Source organism: Helianthus annuus, chromosome 8 (genome assembly GCF_002127325.2).
Source record: "Helianthus annuus cultivar XRQ/B chromosome 8, HanXRQr2.0-SUNRISE, whole genome shotgun sequence".
Taxonomy (NCBI): Eukaryota; Viridiplantae; Streptophyta; class Magnoliopsida; order Asterales; family Asteraceae; genus Helianthus; species Helianthus annuus.
Window position 1 is genome coordinate 101,080,440 of NC_035440.2, and position 23,221 is coordinate 101,103,660.

General features: G+C 38.1%; 2 protein-coding genes across 2 annotated transcripts; one reads left to right on the forward strand and one right to left on the reverse strand.

The window, feature by feature from the left end:
* The first annotated feature begins 7,387 nt into the window (after nucleotides 1-7,387).
* LOC110873511 (NAC domain-containing protein 76) lies at nucleotides 7,388-9,282 on the forward strand. Its single transcript, XM_022122448.2, has 4 exons — nucleotides 7,388-7,450; nucleotides 7,631-7,818; nucleotides 7,909-8,207; nucleotides 8,472-9,282. Exons 2-4 carry the CDS (start codon nucleotides 7,644-7,646, stop codon nucleotides 9,108-9,110), a joined length of 1,113 nt encoding a protein of 370 aa, XP_021978140.1. The 5' UTR covers nucleotides 7,388-7,450; nucleotides 7,631-7,643; the 3' UTR covers nucleotides 9,111-9,282.
* Nucleotides 9,283-20,243: 10,961 nt separating this feature from the next.
* LOC110870425 lies at nucleotides 20,244-21,338 on the reverse strand. The gene has a single exon (XM_022119606.1). It carries the CDS (start codon nucleotides 21,336-21,338, stop codon nucleotides 20,244-20,246), a length of 1,095 nt encoding a protein of 364 aa, XP_021975298.1.
* Nucleotides 21,339-23,221: the final 1,883 nt, after the last annotated feature.

Below are 23,221 nucleotides of genomic sequence, written 5' to 3' on the forward strand. Positions count from 1 at the left end.
AAAAGTGGATGTGTGCGCGGTCTTACTCATGCTCTTGGATGTCGTTTATGTTTATCCTTAAATAAAGTTGTAAACTTTCAGACAATATGTTGTCTCGTGATGTAAACACTTAAACTATGTTTTCCGTTATGTAATGGTAATGGTGTCTGAAGTCATTTTTATGCGCATGTAGTATGTTTACCAATCGTATGCAATAAAAACCTTTCATGATCACACCTCGTGCTTCCGCCTTAGAAAGGGATGTGACAAATTAAAAAAAACAATACATAAAAACTTAATTAAAATCAATGGCCACAATTTGCTCACATCAACTTTGCACCCACTTGTTGACGAAAGTCAGTCAAAATAGCGTTCCAAGTTGAAGCAGAATATGAGGGGTGCCCTTGCTCCACAACATGCACCCAACGCATACCCAAATCGATGTCCTCTTCGTCAGTCCATGGGTTCACAATAAATAGTTCAAAATACAAAAAAGATGATTGATTTTGTAGTGTGAAGTTTAAAGAGTTGTGTTAAAAATTGGTAAAGATTGGGATTTATATAGAAAAGAGTGGGGAATGTAAAGGAAAAAATCATTTTTTTAATACACATGATCGTTCAATGTTCAAAAAAATATTAATTTTCAACTTACTCAGTTGTTAGCACTCGCGAGTTGGGCATGAAAGGCACGATAGCGCCCCACTTTGGCGCTTAGGATGTGGTGTTTGGGGCACCATAGCTTCGACATGGCTATGGGTACTACCCCACACCAGGTGGCCTTAGAGCATCTACAACAGTGGACCTGGTTCATTCAACAGACCGTCTAATCAGCATGACACATCATTACAAACCACCGTCACTTCAAACCATATTTTTTCCTCAAACAGTAAACCATTCCAAACATCCACCTCATTATCCACTTCATCACTTACTTTTCATTTTATTTAAACTATACCTAATTTATGTAATCTATTTTTATTTTATTTAATTAATATGTATAATTATTTTATTATTAAATAAATTAAAATAATAAAACCCGTAATATAATTATTTTTATTATTAAATAAATAAAAAATAAAACTCGTAAATATTAAATTATTTTTAATATTGGTTTAATTTTAATAACAGGTTACTGTTCCAACGACTATTTTTTCAACTAGTTACTATTCCAACGATTATTTTCAAACGACTAGTTTTCCACTCCCTATAAATACAAGTCACAAATCACTGAAACTACCACATTTGCGTCTCTCAAATTCATAAATCACTGTAAGAACCAAACTAGTCTAAAGATATTGGTGGTGATTGAACCGAACAGTCAAACTTCAAGCGATCCTTTCATCGACGTTCTAACCTTTAACTTGGTCCACATGTAGCAGTCTACCAACCACCGCCAACATTCTACCAACCACCGACAGCAAGACCACGAAGATCTGCCCGTTCTAACCCTCAACCCACTCCACATGCTACAGTCTACCAACCACTGGCAACAAGACCACGACGATCTCCCCGTTTAAATCCTCATATTTTTAACCATCCACCTCCACAGAAGTATGATTGGGATGGTGTCACCGATGATGATGGAGCCAACTTCATGTATGACTTGAGAATGACACAACTCCAATTTGACTGTCTGCGACTTGGGGGAAGTCAAACAAGCTTCAACGCAAACCCTCCGGCCACAACCGTTTCACACACATACCCTCTACCTAGGTCCCTTCACCCACTAACCTTCGTCCAACACAAATCGTACCCAGCTGGATTGTAGGGTACGAAATCGACCTAGGAGAGGAATACTTGCTTTGGTTTGGTTGGGTTGGGTTGAGCAGACCACCCGTTAGGTGCTCTTATCCTTTTTTTTAAACTGATTGCTGTTTATTATATTATAATATATGATCTATTTAGTTTTTATTTTTTTGAAAAGAAAACTTCAATAAAACACACATGCGACCCAAACGGGTAAAAGGCCAAACAACAAACAACACCCCCGACCCAAACGGGCAAATGGTAGACAATTACAACATATACAACGGATATTTACACCAATCTGTCCAATTAATATATATATACAAGACATCCTATTCTTAGCCCACCCAAAACCCCTCGAGTTAACCTCCCCTAAAATATCATGCGGATTTCGTGTCTAATCTGTTTGAACACCAATTCATTTCTTACTTTTGAAATACACCAACATGAGATAAACACCAACCCTTGGATAAGAGTCTTAGCTTTCTTACTTAGTTGCATGAATATGTGAATCTCCATAATGTCTTTGAAATCTTAAAGCATAAATCAGAGGCAAGTTACACCAAGCACCGAAGGCCGACCAAAACCTATCCACCATCGAACAAACAGTAAATAAATGCTCCACCGTTTCCTCAAACTCTTCGCAAAGAGGGGACATAACCGAAGTGATATTCACGTTCCTTCTTCTTAAATTAACTCTCGTAACTAATCTATCCAATTTACCTCTCCACACCATAATATTGCATTTGAGAGGCACCCATTTATACCATTCGAAGTTAAGGGGATGACTATCCCCTCTGTCCTCAATTAAAGCCAATTTAATAGCCTTCACTGAAAAACCTTCCTGATTGTCATCGCTCCACTTCATATATCCTTAATATTATTATTATTAAGCGAAATCCTATTTAGGGTCTCCTGACATTCATGCCACTCCTTAAGCTCAGCGTCCGACTCTGACTGTCTAGACCAATTCCAATATGATTTATTTAGTAATAATATATGTTAGTTACTCATCTAACACGGAGTTCTATTACTCATCTTGATATTGGAGTAATGTTCATAATTGCTATGGTATAATGGTTGCGGAACACGAGACCCATGAAATACATGGAACGAAATTTGGTGTAGAATATTATATACATATCAAATATACGTGGTTAAATTAATGGGTTACAAGACACGATCTTTTATGCATGTGTTGATATGATCAAGCCTAGCTTGATCCAACTTTTCTTTATAAAATAAATTATATTATATATACCTTATTTGGGAAACACAGTGCCCCTCACATAATTATAGGTTACCGAATTTTAATAATCCCAACAGGGATTAATCTTAACTAAAGTAATGTAAAAGAAAAGTTCTAATCTTGAACGTACTTTCCTCTAACGATCTCATACTAATACTAACTGAGTTAACCTAATTAGTTTTTTGATGATGTCACATGCTTATGTAACAACTTTAACTTTTAGATGAAGTGAAATGCTTAGACTGAAGGGAGTGGGGCGTCTCCCCTACCCAAGCCGTCCCAAGCCGCCTCGCACACCGTCCCCCATCGGCGTCCCATGGGGCGTCCCCCCTTTGGGCGTCCTCTTCTCGTCGCCAACTCCTCACACAAATCAAGAATTCCCCCCTACTTTGACCAATTATTGTTTTTTTTAACCAAATCACCTATATATATATATATATATAACACTTTATATTTTTAAATGGGTGCCACGTGTCGCAAGACGCCCTACCCAGCAAAGTTGCCCCGCTCCTCCTTTTTTGCTCAAAATCCTCTAATCTGACGTGGCGCCACGTGTCGCAAGACGCCCTCTCAAAAGGATGCCCCACTCCCTTTAGTCTTGTGTTGTAAAAACTTCAATTTTTTGATGTCGTGGCATGCTTATATGGCCAAAACTTTAACTTCTTATGACGTTACATGCCACATCATAAAAAAAAACCATGTTAACATTCAGTTAGTATGAGATTGTTAGAGGATACGCTCAAAATTAAGATTGTCTTCAATAATTTCATTAATTGAAATTAATCCCGACCAATAGATGAAAGTTGTGATTATTAAAATCCAATAACTCCGTAATTATTTTTAAGAGTGAGGAATTACATGATACAAGTCTCGGTATACATCACAGTGCAATTGAGTTTAAACTAAAGCTTCAACCTCTATGTGGTACGACACCCCGCTGATGCAAAGAGAAAAGTAAACAGCGGTCACCGGATTTCATCTCATCACATTCGTAACATGCTGCGATAGGGCCGCCAATGGTGAATTTAGTTTAACGATAGTGAAAGGTGTTGTTGGTCACGACGGAGTATCTTTGGTCTCAAGAACCACATTATTAGTCATCACCATCTTTATCAATATATTACAACATCTTTATCTAGGTACTTTCACGCCGGAAACTAACTACTCATGGTCTATGGAAATTAATATACATAGATAATGTTACATTTATAACAGTTATATTAGGGGGTATGAGTGGTCATCACTCATCACTCACTCACAACTTTCAATCAAGTTCCGTCATGTCATCAAACATTATTCCATCACCAGTGATGAATTTTAGTGGAAATGTCCATCACTCACCACACCCAACAATTTTTTTCCCTTACAACCCAACAATTTCCCTCAAAAAATCAAAACAATCACGCGTAATATGGTTGACGCGTTATCAAATCAACGCGTGATGGTAAGGAGTGGCGGTGGTGTTTGGGATTGTATAACGCGTTATAACATTGTATCACGGGGTATTTCTTTTCCGCCCCAGGTCCCCTTATCGAACTTCCGAAACTAATATATCTTTTTCGTAAACTTCATGGGACGTATGATAAACTACATATTCAAAAATATTTTCACACCAATCCCAATTCTCAACCTACTAACGAACCAAAGTGTGCATTACAACTGATGTCATTTAGTACTACGAGATTTCATGCCCCTCTTCTTTCCCCTCGTCTACGGAACCACTTTATGTAAAGGGATCATGAGGTGTAGTAGTACGTGGCACATCAGTAAGCTCAAAACTCCGATCGACCCTTGAAGAAAATAAATGTTGCCCCAACGACAATCAAAAATGTCATCACCCCACAACCCTCTTGCTACTTAGCTAGATTGCCACTTGTGTATTAATTAATTTACTATACATACAAAAGGAAGATGGGCTCTGACCCTTCCTCCAGCTAAAAATTACGATTTTACCTCAAGTTCAAAATAAAAATATGGTTTTGCCCCATCTCAAAATTTTGATTTTGTCCCCATTTCAAAATTACGATTTTGCCCCAATTAAAAATTGCAATCTTGTCATTTTTTATGCAAAAGTACAATAGTATTTTATTTTACTTGGTTGACTCAATATATAGTTTTGTTTGTGCCAAGCAGTTGCTTAGCACTCGCTCATTGGTCCTGACAGATTACTGTTTTGCCCCCATCTTTAAATTACAGGCTTGCCATCGTTTTAGTTTTTATTTTAGCAAAACTATTTATAGTGTTTTAGTTTAGTTGGTTTACTTAATATATTTTTTATTGAGATCGTGTTATAAGTAGTATGTACAAGTAACCAAAATGCAGACATACGTGTTATGAAACTAAGAAGTATTCGGCTTAACGCCCCAAGTTGATAACACTAGTTGTAAACATATCTTGTGAATAAAAAAGTTGACTATAGAGGAAACTTTTCTTATTTAGATTATTTTTATCATTTAATATGTTTTATTTATAGGAAGCTGAAGATAAATTTTTTACTTATTTCTTTAATTATTTAAAAAAATATATCACGGCGTTATTAGTAACCATTGTTAGTGATCCCTCGGTGAAAATTCCAGCACTGATTCGCCAATCATATTGACATGTGAGCTACTGGTATATCTATTAGTGATAATCTCCATCACTGATCCTTTACACTACAAGAATAAGAGGCAATAGCGGCAACATCTGACAAATGTCGCTGCTAAAGGGTCTCATCTGTGCCGCTAAAGGTAAAAGCGCCGTTGGATCATGATAATGAATGAATGAGTGGCTGGGGTTTGTTGTGAGACACTGGGTTCCGGATCGACCAATAGCGGCGACATATGGCCTGTTGCCGTATTGCCTCTTATTCTTGTAGTGTTAGTAACATGAGTCAGTTAATTTTTACCCATGTCATGTTTTCCAATGGGTACCAACCAAACCCATTAGCATTCCTAATGATATATCAATTTTTCATCTAATCGGACTGCCGTGTCATTCGATTAGCAGTGGTGAAGCTTAACGTTTTCGACCGGGGGGGTCAAAACGTATATACCCTAAATTTTCTATACGAAAACTACATATATAACACTACCGAGCGAAAAGTTCGGGGGGTCACCCCCCCCCCCCCGGCGCCCCCTTCAAAGCTGCGCCATTGTCGATTAGTAACGAGTTAAAGGACCGGCACAAATGAAGTAACTGGTCCTGAATACATCAAAAGGATTCGACTAGAGTTGTAGTTTTCTAAGACACTAGTATTAAGTATACATGGTGTATCATATATGAGAACAAAGGAAAAAGAGAGACACACAGACCTGTCTATGATCATGTTGATTTTTTATTAATTTATTATAACGCCGTGCCTTCACAAATAGTTAACTTTATGTCTGTATTGCATGTTAATGTGAAGATAAACAATAAAAGTTTATGTGTTATAATATTATACCATAATACTAGCAACGTAGATCCGACGGACTTTCAGGATTTTGCTTTCTTCAGCCGTCCCAATTCACGTGCCAATTCCTTTTCTTCTTTAAACATGGGGCCGTTTATCAAGGAAGAGTAAGACAGATTATAATTCTTTTTTTTTTACTCATCATTTTTTATTTTTCTTTGACCAACTTTTATGAAATTGTACTCAGAAAAAGACATTTCTTATACTAAATTTTAGCTTGATGTCTAACCGAAATAAATAACACTAGCTCTATGTGTAAAACTTGTTAAAAGCTATGTATATCTTCTTTTATCAAATAAATATAGATATATTTCTTATTTTGTGGAAAACAATAATGTAGAAGAATATCATTACAATAATTATAAACTACGTTTATCTACATAAACATAAAGGAATTCAAACCATAAAACGGTTGAGATTCGTGATCAATACGGATCTAACAAACAGGTAGTGAACGAGTATACCAGTAAACAAGAGAGTTCTCCTTTCTATATACGCAGTGGCGAAGCTTGACCCGAATGATGGGGGGTCGAAAACATATATACCCATAAATTTCTATACGAAAGCTATATATATAACACTACTGAGCGAAAAGTTCGGGGGTGCCCCCCCCTCTATACTTCGCCCCTGTATATACCATGCATGCATATCGACCTCTTACTTATTAACCACTTCATGAATTGTTCACTCGCCTATGTGAGACACCGTTTTACTCATTTACTTTTTAAGTCTCATATCAAACTCACTGCTTTGAGTATCGTAATTATCTTTTAACGTATTTATCTTAGCTTCATTTTGAATCTATTTTAGCTTGTTACGAAGTCCTCAACAAAGGGAACACAAACCCTTAATTATTAGTAATATAGTTAATATTAGAAATAAAATTAATTATGTCACATGCATGTTACATTATTATCCAATAAAAAACTCCATATATATGGTGAGAAAGCTAGAAAAGTGGACAAAAAGAAAGCAAGTTGGCCAAGTTTATAAAGGAAAAGAAAATAAGAGTGAAGAAAAAAAACATATGATGATGAATCAAGGTAAAATGTACATATAACTTTTCTGCTTTATACACATATGTTTAGTTGATTATATGCATGTCCATGAGATAGTAAAACTGTTACATTAGTTATATAATTATGATATCTAGAAGTTATTCAAGTGTAATATATATACTAATGTTCACAAGAATCATGAAACTAATGTTCTCAAATTTGCAGGTAGCTAAAGAGGATGATGAGTGCAGGAGATAACGGTCAACTGTCGGTTCCACCAGGTTTTCGGTTTCACCCAACGGATGAGGAGTTGCTCTACTATTACTTGCGAAAGAAGGTATCATACGAGGCGATTGATCTTGATGTTATTAGAGAAGTAGACCTCAACAAACTGGAGCCATGGGACTTAAAAGGTAGTAGGATGAATTAAATTTTAAGATAAAGTTTAGGAGAACTTGATGAATTTAATTGTAACAAACTTGATAAAATGAATTTGCATGTAGATAAGTGTAGAATCGGGTCGGGTTCGCAACACGAATGGTACTTCTTTAGCCACAAGGACAAAAAGTATCCGACTGGAACACGAACAAACCGCGCCACGGCTGCTGGATTTTGGAAAGCAACCGGGCGAGACAAGGCCATCCATCTCCATAGCAATTCCAAGAGAATCGGGTTGCGAAAGACCCTGGTATTTTACACCGGACGGGCCCCTCATGGCCAGAAGACCGATTGGATCATGCACGAGTATCGGTTAGATGATGAATATACCAATGTCGCGACACCATCAGAGATAGAGGTCCAGGTATAATATACAACTATTAATGTTATTGCTAGATAATTAGCAATAAGTAAAACAAAATGCATGAGATAGAGATAGTGTTTACACTACTAGAAAACTGACTTTCATTAGCAAAATGATCCATTAAAGACCTACAAATCTTCGATGATCGGTCGATATACAAATAAGTATTAAAATAAAGTTTTTAAAATCAATGGTATTGTTTTAAGTTTTAACAATGAACTATAAATTTTTAAGTTTTAACAATGAACTATAAATTGGGAACAGGAAGATGGTTGGGTCGTATGTCGCGTATTCAAGAAAAAGAACCATAATCGAAGCCCGTTTCAAGCAGACGATCATCAAGATCATACTCTTTACGCCGAAGAAGAGCATCATCACTTTGTTGATCAAGAAATGAACAAGCATGGAAATGGTATGCAAACTTTACATAGCTACAATTGCAACATTAGTAGCAATCCACCACTATTTGATGGTTCCATGCATCTTCCTCAGTTGTTAACTTCCCCTCATGAACACATCCCATATTTTCCATCACAACATCAAACCCGCCATATCGCCAACAACAACAACGAGACGGGTACTATGATGGTAAACGACATGGATTGTTCCAAGAACTTGTTGAGCTTAATGTCAATGAGTCACAGTGGTCGTGATCAGTCACAAGACAAGCCGTTTTTCGCGACTAGTAATGTGACCGCGGATTGGTCTTTCTTGGACAAGCTTCTAGCTTCAAACCAACATCATCCTGGGCTAACCTTTGATCATCACAATCAACAAGGAGCATGTAATGATCCTTCATCTTCACAACACTATCATCCTCCTGATGTGGGCCCACCATCTAATATATTTCCTATCCATAATTACCTTGGTTATGAAACCGATCTTTTGAAGTTCTCTAAGTAGATCCAGGAGGATGGAACGAATCGTTATAAAATATGGGAATGAATGTAGTGTATTTCGTTCTTGTTCATTACTTGAGCTCTTCAACTTATAGCTAGGTAATATAAATTTGTTGAGTTTTTCAATCATAGTGATACATATGCATCTAGTAAGTTTAATATTTGATTTTTGTTTATATAAATAATTAGTAAATTTACCCGCGCGTTGCGACGGCGTTGAAACATAAACTAACTCGAATTCATACCGTCTAATGAAAACGTAACATATTTCCCGGACTTGTTTCTGAGCAAAATGTACGTCCAAACGTAGACCAGCTGAAAACGCAACTTATTTGTGAAAGAAATTTACATTGAAACGTTAACCAACTTGAATTCATATGACCCGACTGATTTGTGAAAGAACTTTACATCAAAACGTTAACTAACTTTAATTTATACTAACACGCACATAAAAATAAGCACGTAAGAAAAATATGTTTTTTAAGTTAAAGAACAGTACGACACATTGTGATGACGTCGAAACGTAAAGTAAATCAAAATTATATCGTTTAATGAAAACGTATTATATATGACCCGACTCGTTTTAGCATAAAATTTATATCAAAACGTAGACCAACCGAAAACATACAAAAAATAAATACAAAAATGTATAATATCTGAGCTACTGATTTGAAAAAAAAAGGTTAATCGACTTGAATTTATACCGGCATTTACATAAAAATAAGCACGCAAAACTCGATTACAAAGTCTTTGGAAAGTTGAGCAGTTGTAAGTGTCAATCCTGAAAGTTGAAGGGTAAAAGTAAAAAAACATTAACCAACTTGAATTTATATCGACACATACATAAAATAAGCATGTATTTTTTAAAGTTAAAGCATGGAACGGTGCGTTGCGGCGACGTCGGAACGTAAAATAACTCCAATTTATACCTTATGATAAAAACATATTATAATTAAACCGATTCGTTTTAGAATAAAATTTATGTGAAAACGTAAAACTAACTAAAAACTTACACAAAAATAAGTACAAAAAATGTATAATATCTAAGACTACTAATTAGAAGAAAACAAAAGTTACGTCAAAGCGTAAGTCAAGTTGAATTATGCCGAAACTTATATAAAAATAAGCACGTAAAACTCGATTATAAAGTTTGTATAAAGTTGAGGAGTTGTCAGCGTCGATACAAAAAAACTGAAGGGTAAAAGGAAAATAATAATAATAATAGACCTACAATATACTGTACATGGATCTTCTAATTGTTTTTATATTATACATAACGAAAAGATCAAATAGGAAGTTTGTTATCGGTAGAAAGAATAGGAAACAATAATAGAGTGACACGTGGTAAATATTAAAAAAGTAAAAGGAGAGGCATTTTAGTCAAACACATTAGTCTCATATAACCCTAGATCTAAAAAAACAGATCCTTATTGTCACACCCCAACCGAAGGCGGAAACCTCGGGGCATGGCACTGAGCGAACAGATTGTCAAGAGAAATTCCATAACAACTAAATTACCAAATAATTAATATTATGTCCCATACCAAAACCCATTTAAGTAATCTATTTATTACAGACAACGATATTCTCTAAACAAAAGCATGTTCGACAACTCAGATTTTCAAATAAAGATAAATTGTTCGTTTGTTTCTAGACTCGTCCTAACTTGATTCCACAAAGCAAGCATCCTAGCAGATAGCATCCTAAACACCTGTCACATATGTTAAAATAAAGGTCAATACATAAAATGTAAAGGTGAGCATACAAGTTTGATATAACATAATAGAGTTCGAAATCGTTTACGCATAACCAACATGTACAACGTATAATGTGAAGCATGTAAGTTATCGACAAAGATTCTATCAATACCAATGACTGCGATTTGACTGCGAGTAATGAGTGCGCAACACATGTTCACCTCTGCGAACACGTGAAATAATATCCATAACAACCCCTGTCCACGACAGGTGCTAAGTCCAAACTATAGTACTATCGTTGCTAAGGCAGGTAGACAGCAATCAATGTGTTAACATAAAAAACAGGCATTCATTGAGTCACGTATAACATGCATTAGTAGTCAGCGTATAAATAGTGCTTGCGTTGTGTGATTGATGTGATTTGAATATAGATAACGTATGTAACACCCAAAAGTGCATAAAGAAAAAAAGGATCGAGTATACTCACTGATTGTGTTTAACAAATAAACACAGCCTTGGATTGAAGGGAGCACTAAGAGATTAGCCTGAACAGTTAACGATAGCATAAACGATAAGCGGCGCGTAAAACGGTGCAAGGTACCAAGTGTTGGATGGTAATCCGATCAGATGGCAATCCAATCGGATGGCCATTCGATTGGATTGTCACCTTGTTTGGTATGGATGTGTTTGTGTATGATGGTTTGCCCTTTGAAGTTTTCGTTTTAGCATTTTGAAAACAGAGAAGTATCTCTACCCTTCAGGTCAGTCGATCAAACGGCAGCTCGATCGGGTGACGATCCGATTAGTAGGACACTTAGTGAGAACAAGTTCACAGCAGTTTCTCACTCGATCCGATTGCAATCCGATCGGGTGGCAATCCGTCATTGGACATGTTGAAAATTGTTTAAGTAATGAAGTTCAAAACATCACAGGGTCGGATGGTCGTTCGATCGGATGGCAGTCCGATCGGACGGTAATCCGTTCGATGTTCAAAACTCTTGAGGAGTTGAAATATAATTTAAGTGTGGGACCAAGTGCAAGCCGATCGGACGGCTGTCCGATCGGGTGGCAATCCGATTGGATGGAAATCCGATCGGATGACAATCCATCCCGACGGCCTGATCGTCTTGACACTTGTTCCTTTAAAAGTTTTGCGGTTTTATCGAGACGGTATGACATCGTGCCAAACAACAGAAGCCCCGTCAACGCTCAGGTGATCCGATCGGACAGGAATCACCCTAGTCCGGTCGGTCAGCTGTTCGAGATGATGGTTCGTATTTAACCCGAGATCGGTTGTCTCGTGGATAGAACTCAGATCTTGAGCCGACACAACACTATGAGAAGGTAGAAGATCAGAACAAGCTCCGATTCTGTCGGTTTTGAGAGAATTGAGTGTAAAAGAGTTGAAAGAAAGTTAGAAACCATCCTTCAATCCTTTTCACCATGACTATGTTCAGATCTTGCAAGATCTTTGTTTATTCATGTGGAAATCGTCCAGATCTAAGTTGTTCTTGATGGATTGAAGCCAAAACATGAAGTTCATAAGAACCCCATGATGACATCACCCTAGAACACCTTAAATCCACTGATTTCATGGTTAAAAGTTAAGATTCAAAAGATATAAAGGTGGAGGAGTGCGTGTAGATCATGAAAGTACAAGATTTAGGTTGAAAACTTACAAGAATCGCGAGAAATCAAGATAAAGAAGCTTGAGAGGGGCTGGGTCGAGTGAGAGGAGCTGTCACATCAAATGATGTGACAGTTGGGGTATTTATAGGGTTGCCCAAAAAGGAAAGTGTGAAGGATCGGGTGGCTCACCGATCGGGTCGCTGTCCGATCGGGTGGCAATCCGATCGGATGGCCATCCGATCGAGTTTTGGTGTTTCGTTTCATGCGTTGAGTTTTACGATGCGATAGAGTTTCCCATTAATCCCAACTACTATATCTAACATACAATCATCCTACATAACTTGCGTTTAGCGTTTGCGATTCAATTGCGATAGCGTCGCGATTGCGTTTCGATTAATCACCACAACATCAACATAAATAATCATGCACAAGTAACACATAAAAGGCACACACACGTAAACAATATCCAGAATGCATAATCCGGGTTGCGAATGCGATTGCAATGCGATAAGCGAATAAGCGATAAAAACATGCGATAAACAGCGATTAAACCTCGATTATTAACAAGTACTCCACATAATACAACTAAAGCAAATAAAAGAAAAGGTTATCTACAAGTCATGGAAGTCAAAACAGCAGTTGAGCAAGGAGTGACAGATCGCAATTAGCAATCTCTTTTTCCTTTGACTTCAATGTTGACTTTGACTTTGACTTTCGAAACACGGGGTGTTACAGCCTCCCCTTCTTAAGGGAATTTCGTCCCAAAATTAGGCTTTAGCCGTAAAAAACAACTGCGGGTACTTCGCCTTCATATCGTTTTCGAGTTCCCCATTGAACTCTGTGCCTCGTTTGCCTTCCCAGCGAACCTTCACAATGGGAATGCGTGAGCGCCTGAGTTGCTTGGTTTGTTGGTCCATGATCTTGACAGGCTTCTCCACGAAGTGTAGTGTTTCGTTCACTTGAAGATCATCCAGAGGTACGTACAAATCATGTTCAGCCAAGCACTTTCTGAGGTTCGACACATGGAAAGTCGGGTGGACGTTGCTAAGTTCCTCCGGTAGTTCGAGTTTGTAAGCCACTTTTCCGATCCTTTCCATAATCTTAAAGGCTCCAACATATCGAGGCACGGGCTTTCCTTTCTTGCCGAATCTGACCACACCCTTCCAAGGGGATACCTTTAGGAGTACGTGGTCGCCAACGTCAAATTCAAGGGGCTTGCGTCGTCTATCGGCGTAACTTTTCTGACGACTCCGAGCTTTCAGCAGGTTGTCTCGAATTTGGAGGATTTTGTCAGTCGTTTCTTGCAGTAGCTCAGGACCGGTTATTTGCGAATCTCCGATCTCATGCCACACAATAGGCGATCGACATTTTCTTCCATATAATGCCTCAAACGGTGCCATTTGAATGTTGGAATGATAACTGTTATTGTACGAGAATTCGACTAAAGGTAAGTATGCGTCCCAATTACCACCGAAATCTATGACACACGAACGAAGCATGTCTTCAAGGGTACGAATCGTTCTTTTAGTCTGACCGTCGGTTTGGGGATGAAATGCGGTACTTAGATTAAGCGTAGTACCGAGAGCAGATTGAAACGTTTCCCACAGACGCGAGGTAAACCGACCATCGCGGTCAGAGATGATGTCGCGATGCGTCCCATGTCGACTAATGATCTCATTGGTGTAGATTCGGGCTAATTTTTCTACCTTGTAGTCTTCTCGAATTGGCAGAAAGTAAGCAGATTTAGTCAAGCGGTCAACGACAACCCAGATGTTGTCTTGACCTGATGGCGTGCGCGGAAGTTTCGTTATAAAGTGTCACACCCCAACCGATGGCGGAAACATCGGGATGAGACGAACAAATTGCTCAAAACATCATAACACTACATGTGACAATATAATTAAATTTCATTTATTAAAATTGCAAAGTTTCATACATTGTCATAAAAGGAAATAACAAACATTAAACATAGTTTATTTCAAAAGTGGGTTTCTAGGCCATCCTATTCATTTCTTCAAATCTTGACTTCCTCATCCTGCAGTATGCATTTAAAATAAAGTCAACAAAACATGTTGGCGAGTATACAAGTTTGAATATAGTATAATACGTTTGAAATAGTTTAACATGCTCAAATCCACGTGACTACATGAGTTCATATTAACAGTTATACTCGTAACGATGAAATCTATGTGTTCAAACCAAAGTTTAACGCAATTAACATAGCCTAATCCTATAAGGGTGGTAACATGAGTAACATAGAATAAACCTAACAATACCCATAATATTATGGGAGGGGCGTTTCTCAACCTACAGCGCTGCCATTGTTAGGGAAGGCTTGCAAAGTTAATGAACACACAGTCATAAATGTTTAACAGTAGCATAACGTGATTAACATGAGTCAAATAGATTCACATGAAATGTGGATTGAGGGTGCAAAAATGTTTAACATAGTGTGTTTAATATAGAAATGCATACAGCACCCAACATGTGATAAAATAGAAAATGGGTCATGTATACTCACCTTAGGTTGCGTTGCGTTTTTCTTGGAAAAGATTAAGAATCAAGAGTTTGCCCAAGTGGATGTGCACAAGATATTTACCCTATTAATTTTGAGGATTTGTTAAATATTGGGAATTTAAAGGTCATTTAAATAACAAGGCATTTATAAATTAATATTAACATTTTTAAAATAATAATCATATGTCTCATTTTTATAGTTTGTATTTAATAATGTCAAATTTATTTCTATAAATAAGTGAATATAATAATACTGATTTTTATATGATATAATATTTCTGATTTTACCAATATATTATAACTATCATTTCTAAAATTCTGGATTATAAATAATAATAATTCCTGATTATTATATATTTAAAAATAATAATTTCTGATTTGTATAAAATAATAATTCTGTTTATTATATAAAAATTCTGATTTAAAATGAAATAATAAATCTGATTATTATATAATAATAATTCTGATTTACATATATAAAATGATAATTCTGATTTTTGATTTTATAAATTATTAATTCTGATTTAAATAAAATAAATAATAATTCTGATAAAATCGGGTTATTATATAACATAATAATAATAAGTCTGATTAATTATAAAATAAAAATTCTGATATTTATATAAATAATTCTGATACTAATATTAAATAAAATTCTGATTATTAACAATAATAATAATAATATTGATAAATCTGATTAATAATATTAATAATAATAATAATACTAATAATAATAATAATAATAATAATAATAATAACAAATATTACAGAAACCGAAAATATAAAAGAAGCAGGAAAAGAAAGAAACGAAATCGGTACCGGCGACGGCAGGCGGTGGTGGCTGACGATTCCCGGCAACCTCTGGCGAAGGTGCAAACGAAGGTGCGGGTCAGTGCGGTATCGATAGCGAACGGGTTGGTTATGGTTTCGATAGTGAGGGATTGTTCGATATTCGTTTCGGTGATCGGACGTGAAAGGAACCGTTTGTGTTTGAGATTTGGTCGGGTTTTATAAGGGAGATGCAGGACATCGATCGGTCTCCTTCAGTTACGAGCATGAAGGGTCAGGTTTCCGGTAAAACGTATCAACCGTCGAAGAAGATGAATCATTTGGCGGTTTAAGTTTAAATTCGCGTAATTAATTTGTTGTTAAATGCAATTAAATTACGATATCTGTCGGATGAGGCGTGCCCGGCCGAGTGGTAAGTGCGTGTGTTTGTGAGCGAAGCGACGCGAGTTCGATCCCAAGGGGAGGCCGGTTCTCACCCAGGAGACCCCCCCCCCCTTTTTACTACATTTTTTTAACTAACTGGGTTAGTCACTAACTGAGTTTTCTAACTCAGTTAGTGCTGTCCTTTGATAAAATTAACCTGGTTAGCTGATTTAACCAGGATTTAGCTAACCAGGTTAGTTTAACTAACCAAAATAATCAAAAATCATTAAAAATTCAGTTTAAAATATTTATTTATTTAATTTTAATTATTAGTTTACTTATTTAAAATATTAATAAAATAATATAAAAATTATTTTAACCCAAATTTTGATATTTTTACCGAATTAACGTATAAATTCCCGGTTTTTGTACGGTTTAGGGTAATCTCTTGGCAGTGATGAAATTGAGAGCTGAGATTAAGATGTATTTTCACTGTTTTTACGTGTTTAACATAGTTTAACATGTTATCAATTGTTTTGACAATACATAGTATTCAAACACAAATATGAATAAAATAATGCACTTTCATTATGATTTCAAGTCTCGAGCTACAATTTGGGAATAAAACCAAATACCACAAAGGTACAACTTACAAAAATAGAAAGTACAAGTAGACTTGCCAAAAATGGAAAGATCGAAAATACGAGGTGTCACAGTCTCCCCTACTTTAGGAGATTTCGTCCTCGAAATCTTAAGAAGAAGACTGATCGAAGAGATGTGGATACTTTGCCATCATGTCACTTTTGAGTTCCCAAGTAAACTCAGCACCACGCTTGCCTTCCCATCGTACTTTTACAATGCGAATTTTGCTGCGTCTGAGCTGCTTGGTACCTTGATCCACAATTTCAACTGGTCTTTCCACGAAATGAAGCGTATCGTTGATTTGCAAGTCGTCGACTGGGACATGAAGTCCTTCATCAGCTAGACATTTCTTGAGATTTGAAACGTGAAATGTCGGATGAACATTACTCAGTTCCTGTGGTAGATCCAGCAAATACGCTACCTTGCCAACTCGTTCGAGGATTTTGAAAGGTCCAACGTAACGAGGGGCAAGTTTACCCTTTTTACCGAATCGAACAACCCCTTTCCATGGAGATACTTTAAGTAATACTTGATCCCAACATTGAATTCCATGGGTTTGCGTCCTTTATCTGCGTAACTCTTTTGTCGATTCCTGGCCTTGAGTAAATTGTGACGGATTTGAAGAATCTTGTCCGTGGTTTCTTGAATAAGCTCAGGACCAGTAAATTGCTTATCACCAATTTCGTGCCAACTGATTGGTGATCGACATTTTCGCCCATATAATGCTTCGAATGGGGCCATTTGAATGCTGGAGTGATAGCTGTTATTGTACGAGAATTCGACCAGAGGCAAATGCACATCCCAACTACCACCAAAGTCAATGACACAGGATCGAAGCATATCTTCGAGAGTTTGAATGGTACGCTCAGTCTGTCCATCTGTTTGAGGATGGAAGGCTGTACTAAGATTTAAATGAGTACCCATGGCTGATTGAAAAGTTTGCCATAGGCTAGACGTGAAACGACCATCACGGTCTGAAATGATGTCACGAGGTATGCCATGACGACAGATGATTTCATCAGTATAGACTCGAGCAAGTTTTTCAACTTTGAAGTCTTCTCGAATAGGTAAGAAATGGGCTGACTTGGTCAAACGATCAACGATGACCCAAATACTATCATTACCAGATGAGGTTCGAGGAAGTTTAGTTATAAAATCCATTGCAATACTATCCCACTTCCAAACAGGAATTTCTGGTTGTTCAAGCAAACCAGAGGGACGCTGATGCTCTGCTTTAACCTTCGAGCAGGTAAGACATTTTGAGACATACAAGGCTATATCATTCTTCATACCAGGCCACCAATAAGATGTTTGAAGATCATGATACATCTTATCAGCACCAAGATGTATTGAGTATTTAGACTTATGAGCCTCGTTCATGATAAATTCACGAAGATTGTCGCGATTTGGTACCCAAATGCGATTAAGATAATATTGAAGTCCGTCTGATTTCGTCACAAGTTGATCCATAGAGGCACCACGGATTTCGACGAGCAGACTTCCTTCGTTAGCTGACGCAAACTGTGCCTCACGAACACAATTGTGAAGGTCACTTGACACTTGAAAACAACGCATATGATAGGAATGAGTCTTACGACTCAGGGCATCAGCTACGACATTCGCCTTTCCAGGATGGTAGCGAATTTCGCAGTCATAGTCGTTAAGTAATTCCACCCAACGATGTTGACGCATATTTAGTTCTTTTTGATTGAATATATGTTGTAGACTTTTGTGATCAGTGTATACAACACATTTCGTACCATAGAGGTAGTGACGCCATATTTTTAATGCGAAAACGACTGCACCAAGTTCAAGATCATGAGTAGTGTAATTTTTCTCATGAATTTTTAATTGGCGAGAAGCGTACGCAATGACCTTGCCTCGTTGCATAAGGACGCAACCAAGACCACGATTTGATGCATCGCAATATACTACGAAGTCATCATTTCCGTCAGGTAGGGTTAAGATAGGAGCATTGCAAAGCATGTCCTTGAGGGTTTGAAAAGCTTCTTCCTGCTCGTGACTCCAAACGAAAGGTTTTTCCTTTTGGGTCAACATAGTGAGGGGAACAGCTATCTTAGAAAAATTTGAGATGAATCGACGGTAGTAACCCGCCAATCCTAGGAATGAACGAATTTCTGATGGGTTTTTAGGTGCGATCCAACTTTTGACTGCTTCAATTTTAGCAGGGTCGACATGAATACCTTTTTCGCTGACGACATGTCCAAGGAATTGGACTTCCTTGATCCAGAATTCACACTTTGAGAACTTTGCGTATAAACGTTCACTTCGCAAAAGTTCGAGTATGAGACGTAAATGACGCTCGTGATCGACTCGAGATTTAGAATAAATTCGAATGTCATCAATGAAGACAATTACGAATCGATCTAGATAAGGTTTGCAAACACGATTCATCAAATCCATGAACACGGCAGGCGCGTTAGTCAGACCAAAGGGCATGACCACGAACTCGTAGTGTCCATAGCGCGTTCGAAAAGCGGTTTTTGGGATATCCTCTTCGAGGACACGAAGTTGACGATAGCCAGATCGAAGATCGATCTTGGAGAAATAACTTGCACCTTGGAGTTGATCAAAGAGGTCGTCGATGCGAGGTAGTGGATATCGATTTTTGATAGTGAGCTTGTTGAGCTCTCGATAATCGATACACATTCGAAACGAACCATCTTTCTTTTTAACGAATAGAACAGGAGCACCCCAAGGAGAGGTACTGGGTCGAATGAAACCCTTGTCAAGAAGCTCCTGAAGTTGGCTGGAGAGCTCTTGCATCTCAGAGGGTGCAAGGCGATAGGGAGCTCGTGCAACTGGAGTTGCACCAGGCACAAGGTCAATACGAAAGTCAACTGATCGAGGAGGAGGAGGACCAGGTAAATCCTCAGGGAAAACTTCTGGGAAATCACACACCACTGGAACATCGCTTACGCATTTTCCCTTGCCCTTTTCTTCCACTACGTGGGCTAAAAAGGCAAAGTACTTTTTACGTAAGTATCTGTTCGCTTGGGTGCATGACATTAGCTTTAGACCATTGGAAGGTCGATCCCCATAAACATGTAGGGTATCGCCTGATGGAAGAGGCAAACGAACGTATTTTTCGAAACCGGCAATTTCAGCATGGTTCTTTCGAAGCCAATCCATGCCAACTATGATATCGAAACTACCCAACTCCATAGGTATGAGGTCAATTGAAAAGGCATGATCATTCAAAGTGAGAGTACAATTACGAAGAACAGAATTGACACGAATAGACTTGCCATTGGCAACTTCGACTGGGAATGACTTAGGTAGTTTTGAGCGTGTGCATTTTAACAATGGTTCAAATTCTACAGATACAAAACATTTATCTGCACCAGTATCAAATAAAATAGAACCATACAAATTATTAACGAGGAACGTACCGTTCACGACCTCATTGTCGTTGCGCGCTTGCTGAGCATTGATAACAAATGCACGGCCTTGTGGTGCCTTCTGCTGTAAATCTTGCCTCAATTGAGGACACTGAGGTCGTAGGTGAGTTGGATCCCACATTTGAAACATGCCCTGACCACATTTGCTGGCTTTGAGTTTTGGGCTGTCGTTGGGTTATTGCGACAATATGCTGCCAAATGCCCATAACGATTGCAGGAGGTACAGTGTCTACATGGGCTCGTAGTTGGGTGATGAAAGTGGCAAGTGGTGCACTTAGGGTTTGATCCTGTGTATTGCTTCTTTTCTGGGTTTGCTGGGTTAGGTTTTGGATTTTCAACTGGTGTAACAGCGTTGCAAACTGAGGATTGGTGAGCACGCTTCTTTCCCCTATTGTTGTGGGTGATTTGATGAGCGGGTTTTGAGGAGGATGTAGGTTTAGATGCTGCTGCGACTTGTTTATCACGAACTCGATTATTATTCAAACTTGCCGCGAGGCGGTACACGTCCTCAATACTATCCAACCTAGCCGCCTCGATGGTATCACGCATCGTAGGAGGCAACCCATTAATATATTTCCGAATGGTGCGTTCTGTGGTTAACACCAAATGAGGCACGATAAAACATAGCTGCTTAAACCGAGTAGTGTATGCAAGGTTTTCATCTCCAACCTGTTTGAGGGTCCAGAACTCTTCTTCCAACTTCTGCTGCTCATGAGGAGGGCAGAATTCCTCCATCATAAGCTGTCTGAGTTCTTCCCAAGACAACGCGTAAGCTAGCTCATTGGATCGAATATTTCTCTCGTTAGTCCACCAGTCTAGTGCCCTGGCTTGGAAAACACCAGTGGCACTTCGAACCTTGAGCTCCTCTGGGCATTCACTATTTATGAATGTGACTTCCATGCTGTCAAACCATTCCAACATGGCAGTCACACCATCCTTCCCAGTGAAAGTTTTGGGGTTACAGGCAGTGAAGTGTTTGTAGTTGAATGAGACTGGTTTAGGCTGTACTACGTGAGAATCGCCAGAATGATTGGGAGTGCTGGAGGTTTGAATCTCAGACACTATCTTTGGCATGATTCTGGCAATCTGATTTGCCATGAACGTCAGCATTTTCTTTTTGGAGTTAGCCTTGGATTTTCTGGGAGAGTGAGAGTACTGACGAGATGACGACATCTAGAAATTCAAAACAAGGAATGGATGAGACTTTTAATCATAATGTTTTTGTTTAGGAAAAATTGATTTCATGTATGCATCACATAGCACATTGTTTTTCACATAAATTGTCAAATAGTTTCACATAGACAGGGCCGGTGTCACACCCCCAAAATCCACACGCGGAGTATCACCGCTTGGGAGCGTGACTGACCAGGACCAAGCCACCAATCATATAGAACATTGTATAAAGTAAAAGTAATTGCAGTATAATTCAGAACAAATCCATATGAAAGGTGTTTCCAAAACATAAGCCAGTTATCAATGTTTAGCGGAAGCGTATATATAAAAATATCCAATGTAAAAGTGTATCAAGTATCATATGGGTTCCATATGATGTTCACGATCCAAGTCCACAACGACCGCGCCTCCAGTGCAAGCTCCCAGTACCTAACGATCTGCGAGGCATGTAAAGGAAAGGATCAACAAAATAGTTGAGCGAGTTCACAGTACGTAAATGCGTAATAGTAAGTAACGGGTGGCTCTACCGGGCCAATAGTAAGTTATACAGGTGGGGGCTTCCCATGTTAAGTGACCACTAGACTATTCGTATTATGACCACGTAGGTGTTATCCCAACCTACGGAAGAAGTAAGTAATGCGTACACGTATGTCTTACGTGCGTATCCTTTGTATCGAGGATAGTAATTTGCATATGACCACGTAGGTGTTATCCCAACCTACGGAAGAAGTAAGTAATGCGTACACGTATGTCTTACGTGCGTATCCTTTGTATCGAGGATAGTAATTGGCATCTGACCACGTAGGTGTTATCCCAACCTACGGAACCACGTAGGTGTTTTCCAACCTACGGAACCGTCCTGACATCCGAGGACTATGATAGGTGATAGTCTAGGAAAAGCGTAGTGTATGTACGTTATTAGTTTATCATCAAGCCTTTAACCCATTCCCACAACCCGGGAATCCCATGCCTTAGTAAGAGTGTGAACTCACCTTGGTTTGCTCGGTATGCTAGGTTATGTACTCACAAGTAATTAATCACGTCCTATTGTATGCATGTATAACAAATCAGTTCATGTTCGCAATGATACGTATGCAAATCGAGTGTCACACAATTGCAAATGTAAACATTCATCATCAAGCATGGCATGTCAAGTAAATCAAACATACATTCCACTATCTTTCGAAAGATGTTTATAACCTACCATCCTTCGAATCCAACCTTATCTTTCGACACATTAGTGATCCTTCGACACATACTAAATATCACAGTTATCTTTCGGACTGGTTGTTATGTTTCGAACCACCAGTCATCTTTCGACCAAATGGCATCTTTCGGTCAACCTAATTATGTTTCGGTCAAATCTATCCTTCGGTCAACAGATATCTTTCGGTTACAACTATGTTTCGACAACTATGTTTCGACTACAAGTATCTTTCGACACATATCAGTTACGTCAACAACAGTTACAATTTCAGAAACCCTAAACATGCTAACAGCCGTCAACAACATTGTCGATCAAACAACAATCATGCAGCAATCATAGGATCATCATCAAATCATCATGCAATCATCATAATACTAATACCCATCGTGATCCCTAATTTATGCGTACACCAAGCCGATTAACATAGTATGTCACATTATCGAACCTTATTAACATAACATATGAACACATACCGAAATCTTGAATGAACATACTAACAATCAAACATCATATAACGAATCCGAACATATATCAATTCGTATCGGCCGATTAACAACTATTCGATTATCATATAAGCAATACCCGGTTAACAACATCCGATCGGTTAATGATTACAAGTCCGGCCAGTTAGCACACTAATTAACATCAATCATTCCAGCAATCAATTAAAAGTAAT

Bases quoted from the DNA above. Each gene is read 5' to 3' on its own strand.
- LOC110873511 (XM_022122448.2), top strand. From the start codon at position 7,644: ATGATGAGTGCAGGAGATAACGGTCAACTGTCGGTTCCACCAGGTTTT. The intron at 7,819-7,908 runs GTAGTAGGATGA...ATTTGCATGTAG, and splicing joins GGAGCCATGGGACTTAAAAG to ATAAGTGTAGAATCGGGTCG. The intron at 8,208-8,471 runs GTATAATATACA...AATTGGGAACAG, and splicing joins CATCAGAGATAGAGGTCCAG to GAAGATGGTTGGGTCGTATG.
- LOC110870425 (XM_022119606.1), bottom strand. From the start codon at position 21,338: ATGTCGTCATCTCGTCAGTACTCTCACTCTCCCAGAAAATCCAAGGCT.